We start from the raw sequence: 10,644 nt of genomic DNA on the forward strand, positions 1-10,644 counted from the left end.
CCACCTTTTCCCCCTCCACACCCAGGGCCAGCTCACCTGCACCCCTCATCTGAGCCCATTATGATAGGTAGGAAGCTCAGTGACAATGATGATTATTTTGCTGGCTTTAGGGTTTGAACTCAGGGCTTCTTGCTTGGTAGACATTCTACCACTTGAATGATGCCTCCAACCCAGATTTTTTGCTGGTTATTTTGGAGATGGTATCTCTTGGGCTTTTCTATCTATGTTAGCTTCAAACTGCAATCACCAGAATTGCTGCCTCCTGCAGAGCTGGGACTATAGACATGAGAACATATGAACAGCTCAGTTTTGTTTTTTTAAGACAAGTCCTTTCCTTCCTGTAGCCTCTGTTTTTTTTTTCTCCTCCAGTTAGAAATGAAAGGGTTCAACTGATAACCCTTAACATTCTCCCAGAGGTTTAGCTGAGTAGTGGGAGACTGGGCTTTGGGAACAAATCCCAGCTCTAAAACTAGCTTTGTGACTTTGGGCAAGTCACTTAACTTTACCAAGTCTCTTCTGTAACATAAACAGACATACATCACAAGATGCTGTGATGCTCCCCTTCAAAAGGTTTATCCCTATCTAGGCGTAGTAACTCATGCCTGTACTCCCAGTTACTGAGGAAATGGAATAGGGGGACTTTCACCTGAGGATGGCCAAGGCAGAAGTACAAGAACTTACCTGAAAAACAAGTTAAGGGGTGGGGAGGGGGGAAGGGAGGAGATGGGAAGGGAAGGAAAATGATGGGAAGGGGAAACAAAGGAGGAGGCAACAATGCTTGATAAGAAATGCACTCATTACCTTGCTCATGTTAATTGTAACCCTCTGTATGATATTTTCACAATTAAAAACAAAAACAAATTAACAGCAAAAAAAGGAGGCTGGGGCATGACTTAAGTGACAGAACACCTGCCTAGCTCTGATTTCAAAACTCAGTACTAACAGAAAACACAAAACAACACAAACAATAAGCCCCAACCACCCACGGTGGGCTTAGCTCAGTCTCTGGGCTACTGGCTGTAAGGTCCAGGCTTTCGACGTGGCTTTCTCAGGGCTGGGTGGCCACAAGCTTTTCCCACCGAGCCTTCTGCCTCCCTCCACCTCTGCCCCTTCTCCCGGTCGCCCCATTTCTGCCCCTGCTCTCTGCAGCAGCCAATGGGACAACTTTCCAAAACTTGCCACGACCAGTGTGGCAGACTGACCCTGTTAAGAGTTTGTGCTGCCCTGCTAGGTGCTCAAAAACACTGACCCTAGGAGTGGAAAGGGCAGGGGCTACAAAAAGTATGGAGGGGCAGGTGGGAGGCCCCTGGACTCACATAAGACCCCCAACATGTACCTGTAAACAGGGCAAACAGGGCCTAGGACAGCGAGCCAGTGCCGGGCGCGGGAGCTCTCTGTCAGGGAGGGTAACAGCAGGGGCATGGCTCTTCTGCCCTTGGGACAGTCCAAGTACACCCTGTGCAGCTGGCAGACTGTGCCAGGTGCCCAGGTGGAGGGTAAGCAGAGCCGGGAGGGCTTCCTGCAGGTGATTTTGGTGGGTCTAATGGTGACTCACTGGGCACGTAGCTGCCAGAGCGGGCTGCTGGAGGGCTGGCTCTAAGAAGGGCCCTTAAGGGTACAGGTATGGCATTTATTCAGAGCTGGGGGTTCTCATGAGATCTGTGTAATCTGAGGTTTAGGAAGCAGGCGGGGTGTGTGTGTGTGTCCCAGCCTGCCTTCCCTCCCCTGACTCCCTGGGGGACTGGACTGGGCCTGGGGTCCTTGTTCCTCCAGGGTGGCCGGCAGCTGCGCCTGTTGAAAGCTAGCAAGAAATGGATCTTCCCGGCCAGCAGCGGCTTCCTTTTCCTGCTCTCCGTGGCCATGACAGGCTGCTTCCTGTGGCAGTATCACCTCCCCAAGCTGCAAGCAGGTGAGTGCGGTCGCCGCTGCCGGTGCCCCCGACCCCTGCGTCCTGCTCTGTGTTAAGTGCCACCAATCGGAGGCAGCAGGGAGGACCGGAGATTTAGCCCTGGAGCTGTGGCCGCCTCTGTGCTCCTGTCCCACTGTGCATCGGGCCACTTGTACAGCTTCTCTAGGCTCCGATGCCTGAGTCTGAGGACTGTAACTGGAGTCACACAGGTGGTGGGGCTGAGGAGGACTGTAGCTCCTCTGATGGTCCCCACACCCCTTACTACCCCACACTGGCCTTAGAGGGGAAAGCAGGTCTGGGGGCTTGGCCTGCCCACACCCTTGGCTCCAACCCCTGGGGCCTGGTGGCAGCCCTGCTGTGGACAAAGGGATGCACTGCCCCACCACCATGATGCAGAACAAGTTGTGCCTGCACCAAGGCATGCTACTCCAAGGTTACTTTTCCACCCAAAACATAAGCATGTGAGGACAGGAGAGGCAGACAGACAGGGCAGAGCCTGCCCCAAGTCGCAGAAGGTATTGCCAAGTGAGAGCCAGGGAGAGACCGAGAGGCCTGAATGGCGAAAACGCGAGGGCTGGGCTCCCCCCCGCCCATTCTGGTCAGTCCTTATATCTCGAGATCTAGTCAGACTTGCTGGCCAGGCATGGCTCTGGCACCCTTCTCTAACGTAACCTCAGATCTCTGCCCCTATTTGCCATGGAATGTTCCCTCCAGGTTCTCCAGAGCCAGAGACCACCTCTACCCCTGCGATCATGTGTCCTCGGCATCCAGAGCCTGTGCCGCTGGCTCACCCCCTGCCTGTGCTGAAGGAGGCTCTGGAGAAGGTCAGTGATGAGCTGGAGCACAGGGGAGGCCTGGGAGAGGGAAGGAACGTGTCTTCTTGGCTGGAATGGTATTCAACCTCATCCATCCATCCATCAATTTCTTTTTTTGGGGGTGGGGGTCCAGTCGTGGGGCCTGAACTCTGGGCCTGGGCACTGTCCCTCAGCTCTTCAGCTCAAGGCTAGCACTCTACCACTTAAGCCACAGCACCACTTCCGGTTTTTTTCTTTTTGCTTATGTGGTGTTGAGGAATCGAACCCAGGGCCTCAGGCACGCAAGGCAAGCGCTCTACCACTGAGCCACCTTTCCAGCCCACATCCATTCATTTCTTGAGCATCCACTCCATGCTGGCATCAGGGGCAGAGCATGAAGAAGGAATGACCTACCTTCAAGAACTACTAGCCTGGGCTGGGAAAGTGGCTCAGTGGTAGAGTGCTTGCCTTGCATGCATGAGGCCCTGGGTTCAATTCCTCAGCACCACATAAGCAGAAAAGGCCGGAAGTGGTACTATGGCTCAAGTGGTAGGGTGCTAGCCTTAAGCTGAAGAGCTGAGGGACAGTGCCCAGGCCCAGAGTTCAGGCCCCCATCCAATGAGAGAGAGAGAGAGAGAGAGAGAGAGAGAGAGAGAGAGAGAGGGAGGGAGAGAGAGAGAGAGAGATCAGGTAGGGCTCTAGAAATAATTCAGGAGGGGAAGTGGGCAAGAGTGAGGATAGGTAGAACTCAGGGGACTGTGAGGGCCTAGGATGTGGCCTTGGAGTCAAGGAGGACTGTGGGGAAGCGGTGTTTAGGCTGAGATGGAACAAGCAGAAGTCGCCCAGGAGACATGTGTGGAGTTCAGGGGATGGAAGGGTCTGCTCCAGCCAGTACAGCATTTACCAAGGCCCAGAGGCAGAGAAAAGGCACATGGCTCACGCAGAAGACTAAGTGACTGTAGGCAGAAAGCAGGCAAAGATGAAATGGGAGAGGAGAATTCATTCCAATATGAGCATACACCATACATCCCCTCCACCTCCCCAGAACAACCTGTACCACTTCAGGCTGCTGCTGCTGCTGCTGCGTCATGGTCAGACCCTGCTCATGTGTGTCCCTCATCTCCAGACGTGCTCGGAAGTCCATGACTGCAGCCTGGTGGGGAGACTTGGAACTGTAGATGAATAGCCAATGGGAAGAGGGCTGAGAGGTGCATGGGGGCTGGTGTACAAACACCTGAGAGGCTTTGGGGACAGGGAGCAGCAGGTGCTGTGTGCATCTAGGGGTCATAATAATAAGGAAAAGCAAAAGTAGCCCCAGCTGCCTTCTACTGAAGGCATGCCAGGTGCATGTCATGTTACTGTTCTCCATGCATGCCTTGTGAATTCCTGTCCGCATGGGGGAAACTGAGGCTCAGAGAGGTGAAGAGAGTACTGGTAGAAGCTAGACAGCAGATTCAGCTCAGAACAGTAAACTGGCCAGCAACATATCTGGCAAATGATCATGAATTGGGGCTGCAGTGGGCATGGGGTTCTAATCTTTCTTTTCTTCCCTGCTGGTACTTTTCCAGTATTGGATTTGAACCCAAGGTTTTCCATTGCTAGGCAGGTGCTCTACCACTTAAGTCACATCCCTAATCCATTTTTGCTTTAGTTATTTTTCAGATAGAGACTTTTTTTTGTCAGTTCTGGGGCTTGAATTCTGGGCCTGGGCACTGTCCTTCAGCTCTTCAGCTCAAGGCTAGTGTCTTACCACTTGAGTCACAGTGCCACTTCTGGTTTTCTGGTGGTTAATTGGAGATAAGAGTCTCATGAACTTTCCTGCCTGGGCTGGCTTTGAACCGTGATCCTCAGATCTCAGTCTCCTGAGTAGCTAGGATTATAGGCATGAACCACTGGCGCCCAGCGGGACTTGTATTTTTGCCTGGGCCCAGCAGTGATTTGAGCCCTCCTACCTGAAACTTACCACATAGCTGGGATTACAAAATATACTGTTTAGGCTAGACTTGAACTTTATCCTCCTGATCCCCAAAGCCTCTCAAGTCACTGGGATTATAGGCGTGTGCCACTGTGTTCAGCTATGCCTAGAACATTCTCAGTGTTAGCTCTCATCATCACTCTTATTCTTCATCACTGAAAATAAACCAGGCTAGTATTCTGATTCTGCTTTTGCTTTTTGAGACAGTTTTATTTTGTAGCTCAGGCTGACCTGGAACTCATGGTCCTCCTGCATCAGCCCCATGAAGATCACCCCACCAATCACATCTGGGAACACAGATGTGACCACCTCAGCCAGCATAAGGCTTTTTCAGTACATGTTCCAAGTGGGCCTGAGGCCCTCTGGATGCAGTACCTCACTCCACCCAGGGCTCACTAGGTTTCTGGGAACTTTTCTTTGGCAGCAGACAAGGTTTGACTCAATCAGTAGTTTTAAGCTTTCCCTCCTCATTGAGCAAGCTACCTCTTTAGGAAGCCCCAGTACCCAACAGGCTCAAGGGGATCCATGCAGAGGGGAGCAGGGACCCTGGGGTATGCTGTGGGAGCTTGGGGCTGGAGGCCCACAGGGTGCCTGGTGCAGTACAGTCATGGGAACGGGCCATGAGCAGAATGACCAGCGGGGAGGGGGCATCGGGTTACCACTGCACATTCTCTCCCCAAGGTGGACGAGCTCCTGAGCCAGGCAATGTCTGCCCCTGGCCTGGCGGCCATGTCTGCAGTGGTCATCCACAATGACACCGTGCTCTGGACTGGCAACTTCGGGAGGAAGAACGGCTCAGACCCGAGTTCTGGGACCCCCAATGAGTACACCATGTACCGGTCAGCTGGGCAACCTCTAGGGGTTGGTGGAGGGGGGAGGAGGATGGCAGGCCAAGAGGGATCCAGGAGGCAGGAAGACTTGAGTCATGGCAGAGTTCCAAGCTGTTGGGGCCCATAATTAAGTCTTGAGAATTCTTAAAAAAAAAAAAGTAATAATCAACCCTTTGGGGTTGGAGGCTTGACTCCAATGGTAGAGCACCAACCAATGAGTGAAAAAGTCAGATAACGTGTTTGAGTTCCTGTCTCTGATACAAAAAAAGAGAGAATTCTATAGAAGTGGAGACTGAGACCCAGAGAGGTCCAGTGAGTGCCCACTGTCACACCACACGGGTAACAGGTGGTCAGGAAGGGATCCCTTCTGGAGAGCTGTCAGCCCATCCTCATCAACTAAAAGTGTTTTGGTGGTCTTCCCACCTCTCCCGGGTACCTCTGAGGGGTCCTAGGCAGCTCCTGCCCCATGTCAGGTCCCTGAGGGTTGATGGCAGTGCCCAGGTGGAAGCCAGATGGGCTGTCCCCTGCTACCCAGAGCTCCCTTCCCGGAAGCTGTCTGTAGGTCCTCGGTGCTCATGTGTGCAGTGGGTACATTTGTTCCTGAGACACTGCAGGGTGACAGGGCGCGGGAAGGAACTGGCCTTTGTGCTGCATCAGCTTGGTGCCAGGAGTGGGCCCACAATTCTCTCTGCCATCCCTACTGAGGCCCACCACCTGCCGGTGTGCTGGCAGCACTCTGCACACACACAGTGAAGCTCTCACAGAAGGTCTTGTAACTTGCCCAAGGCCCTGCAGCCAAGGAGAGGCAGAGGACAGAACCAACCCAGGTCTGCCCCAGAATGGGTATGATCTGGTGCAGGGTCAGGCATGGAGTAGGAGCTGAGGGGTGTCCATACCACCCAGCCCCACCTTTGGCATGTTGAACATGGAAAAAGCAGACCCACAGAAGCAGGGGATTGTGCACTGGGGTAAATTTGATGCTTTTCTTATGTATTTATTATTTTGTCGATTGTGGAGCTTGAACTCTGGGCCTGAGCACTGTCTCTCAGCTCTTCAGCTCAAGGCTAGCACTCTACCACTTGAGCCACAGCTTCACTTCTGGCTCTTTCTGTTTACGTGGTGCTGAGAAATGGAACCCAGGACCTCACGCATGTGAAGCAAGCAAGCACTTTCCCACGGAGCCACCTTCCCAGCCCCCAATTTGGTGCTCTTCTAAAATACTAGAAGGCTAGAGGCTGGAGACACAGGGACAGGAGTGGGCTTCGGGGCCAGCAGGTCATCTTGCACCCTTTGTGCCCCAACCCTGCTCAGGATCTCTAGTATCTCCAAGATCTTTCCAGTCCTCATGCTGTACCGCCTGTGGGAAGAAGGCCTCGTGGCCTCCCTGGATGACCCTCTGGAGCGCTACGCTAGCACCTTCACCATCAACAACCCGCTGGGCGTAGCATCAGCCCCTGAATCACAGGGCCTGATGGAAGAGCTGGAAGAGGTGGGCCGAGTCCCGAGGCCTTCACCGGTCACCCTCCGGAGGATGGCCAGCCAGCTCTCAGGTGGGTCCCAGAATTAACCATCCCTGCTCTGCTTGCTGATCCACTCTACTTCCCACCAGTGGGGTTTGGGGTGTGGGTTGGGGCTCGAAGATCTCAGAGGTAAAAGCCAAGGTGAAATCAGTGCAGAAATTGGTTCGCAGTTATAGCCAAGGTGACAGGTCAGGATCTGAGTGTCACATCGACAGCAACATTAACATATGTAGACAAGACTATAGTGAAGACCTAATGGCCCCTGTAAGTAAAGATCATCTACAAGTACAACGAGAGGCGAACAACCTACTGAACAGGCAGACAAAGGATGGCAACAGAAATGATGGGCCAAATAAGAGGGTCCTGAGAATCTTAAGATGTAGCCAGGTGCTCATGCCTATAATCCTAGTTACTCAGGAGGCTGAGATCTGAGGTTTGCTATTTGAAGCCATTTTGGGCTGAGGGACTCTTAATTTCAATTAAACACACAACTGAAAACAGTGGCTTAAGTCTGTAATCCTAGTTACTTGGGAAGGTGAAATCAGGAGCATCGTGAGTTGAGGCCAGCTATGCAGAAGTTTATGAGGCCCCTCCTCAACCAATAGCTGGGCACTGTGGCACACTTTTATTCTAAGGCTAAGAGCAAAAGGATCAATGTTCCAGGCCAGCCCAGACAGAACACTCTGCAAAACTCCATCTAAATGGAAGAAGCTGGGCATGGTGGCATGTATGTGTCATTCTAGCTACAAAGGGAAGTAAAAAATAGGAGGATTATAGTCTAGGTGCTTAGCAGTGGAAGACCCACCTAACAAGCACAAAGCTCTGATTTCAAAACTCAGTACTGGGCTGGGAAGGTGGCTCAGTGGTAGAGCGCTTGCCTTGCATGCCTGAGGCCCTGGGTTCCATTCCTCAGCACCACATACGCAAAAAGAAAAAAGCCAGAGGTGGCGCTGTGGCTCAAGTGGTAGAGCCCTAGCCTTGAGCTGAAGAGCTGAGGACAGAGCCCAGGCCCAGAGTTCAGGCCCCAGGACCGGACCAAAACAACAACAACAACAACAAAAACAAAACTCAGTACTGCTGTGGGGGAAGAATGCAGTATCAAGTAGAAGAAAAGCTCTTAATATATATGCTCTTAATATATATGTTCTTAAGCATATATTATCTCTTTCTACAATTATTCTAATCAATAATTGAACATAAAAGTCAAGTAGTAGAGGCTGGGCACTGGGCTCATGCCTGTAATCCTAGCTACTCAGGAGGCTGAAATCTGAGGATTGCAGTTCAAAGCTAGCCCAGGCAGGAAAGTCCATGAGACTCTTCTCTCCAATTAACTACCAGAAAAACCGGAAGTGGTGCTGTGGCTCAAGTGATAGAGTGCTTGCCTTGAGCTGAGGGACAGCACCTAGGCCCAGAGTTCAAGCCCCATGACCAACAAAAAAATAAATATCAAGTAATAGAAAAGAGCATATATTGTATGCTCCATAAAAATAGCAATTTACACATATACAACATGTATGTGTAATGACATGTACATGAATATACACTAACTTAGATATGGGAACTGAAGAGATCGAAGCAGGTGCCTTGGGGGGAAGGAATGACCGACTGGAATGAAGGGTTAGTGGAAAATTATTCACTGAACACCCTTTGGTGTTCTTAGAATCCTGAATCATGTGAACGATTTACTTACTAAAATAACTTAGATGATAATAATAAAGATATAGGAAGCCAAGATAGCTGATGAGGTGGTGGGACAGGAGCAAGCTGGTGTCAGGAGACAAAAGCTGGGACAAGAATTGGCAGGACTGGGTCAGGAAGGCCTCATGGGTCCAACCTCTGCTCTTCCCTAGGGCTCCCCAGAAGGCTGCGCTCCACTTCACTGCTGTGGAGAGGCAGCACCCAGGAGGCCTTAAGTCTGCTCAAGGATGATGTGCTGGTGGCTGACCCAGGAACCAGGTGAGGACTGTGTCCAATGCCCCGCCACACCTTTGGCATTCCTGAGGAGCCAAGCCTGCTTGGCAAGTTCTGGGTGGTGGGGGTGACCTTGGGAATCTGTGAACACAACCCCATCTGGCAGCCACAGGACAAAGGCCTCCTTAGGGGAACACACAGCAAGGTGTGGGCTTGCTGGGGTCATGATCCAGTTCTGCTGCAGTCTCATGTTCCTTCCATTCACAAGCACCCACTCTGCCAAAGTGTGCTAAGCACTAATGAACAGCAGCAAACACACCCCACAAGACACTCAACCAAGTCTCTCCTCATTCTGACAAAGGAGACAGAGTGAATCAATACACAAATACAGATTTTTTTTATTATGATGGAAAAAAATGGGATGCTCAGGAGATCAGGAGTAAAAAAACTGGGTGACAGATGAACAGAGAAGTCTGGGAGCCCTGACTTGTGTGGCTGGCAAAGGGCAGCCGGCACTCCCCTGCTTCAGAGGCTCCTTGCCAGTCTGCTACCTGGCAGTCCCTTTTCCAAGTTCCCCTCTGCTGCTCCATAGGCTGGCCTTCAAGCCCCCTTCCCTTAAAGACAAGGCTCCAGGTGATGCAGAGAGAGCCAATACTTGAGCATCTGCAGGCTCTGATGCTTGTTCCAGCTCTGCTCTGATTCGCTGAGACCTTGGGGAGGCTCGCCTTCTTCACTGGCAAGAACTAGGTGGCTAGCCTAGAGTAGCCTAGAGTTCAGGAGCATCCTGTAGGGTGTTAATCTGCATCCTTCCTGAGCCTTCTAGAGGCTTCTGAAACTACACCTGCTCTGCTCCTATCTGTTAGCTGTGAAAGCCACAGACTGGCAGACGGGAAGAAGACGCTACATCATCATTATCCTTGAGCTACATCATCATTATCATCCCCTTTCCCCACAGTGTGAGACTTTTAATTTTCCATTTGATAAATTAAATCATCTTTCAGGGTAAGGACCACTGGGCACTGGTGGCTTAGACACGTAATCTTAGCTACTCAGGGGGCTGAGAAGCGGCCGCTGAGAAGCGGTTGGAAGCCAGCCATCCAGTCCGAGGAAACTTTATTTCCAATTAACCAGCAAAAAAGCTGGAAGCGGAGGTGTGGCTCAAGTGGTAGAGCACCAGCTTTGATTGGCAGACTCAGTGCCCAGTCCCTGAGTTCAAGCTCTAGTATCAGCACACACACACACACACACACACATGAGATAAGGGCTGATAAAATCTGTTTTTCCACTTTCCCACGTACCCGTTTCTCCTCCAACCTGTCATGTGACCTGGGGCAATTTCCCCCGCTCCTCTCTGGGCCCGTCTCCCCAAATGTAGAATGGAGAGAGAGTTACTTCCTGTGATCTCTGAAGTCCCTTCTGGGCGGGTCCATCTGCGGGGCGCCTTTGGCGAGGCCCGGGTCCTGGGGAAGGGCTCTGGGGGGAGATGCGCGCACGTCCCCGCCAGCGCCCCGCTCCTCTCCCCCAGGTGCCATTACAGCACGCTGGCCTTCTCGCTGCTGGCCCACGTACTGGCGGCCCACGCGACGCAGGGCGGCTACGAGCGCTGGGTGGCGGAGAACGTGCTGGAGCCGCTGGGGATGGCGGACACGGGCTTCGAGCTGACGCCCTCGGTGCGCGCGCGCCTGGCGGCCGGCTTCTACGCCAG

The 10,644-nt window shown here is 52.2% G+C and overlaps 1 protein-coding gene across 1 annotated transcript in view; it reads left to right on the forward strand.

Moving 5' to 3' along the window:
* The first annotated feature begins 1,420 nt into the window (after positions 1 to 1,420).
* Positions 1,421 to 10,644, forward strand: part of Lactbl1 (lactamase, beta-like 1) — a 9,984-nt gene continuing 760 nt past the window's right edge. Inside the window, exons 1-7 of the mRNA XM_013032470.1 lie at positions 1,421 to 1,534; positions 1,774 to 1,909; positions 2,624 to 2,733; positions 5,360 to 5,517; positions 6,820 to 7,058; positions 8,879 to 8,984; positions 10,465 to 10,639. Of these exons, the coding sequence (XP_012887924.1) occupies positions 1,421 to 1,534; positions 1,774 to 1,909; positions 2,624 to 2,733; positions 5,360 to 5,517; positions 6,820 to 7,058; positions 8,879 to 8,984; positions 10,465 to 10,639 (1,038 nt within the window). The remainder of the gene's footprint in view (positions 1,535 to 1,773; positions 1,910 to 2,623; positions 2,734 to 5,359; positions 5,518 to 6,819; positions 7,059 to 8,878; positions 8,985 to 10,464; positions 10,640 to 10,644) is intronic.

The sequence above is a fragment of the Dipodomys ordii genome, unplaced genomic scaffold (assembly GCF_000151885.1).
Source record: "Dipodomys ordii isolate 6190 unplaced genomic scaffold, Dord_2.0 Scaffold6, whole genome shotgun sequence".
Taxonomy (NCBI): Eukaryota; Metazoa; Chordata; class Mammalia; order Rodentia; family Heteromyidae; genus Dipodomys; species Dipodomys ordii.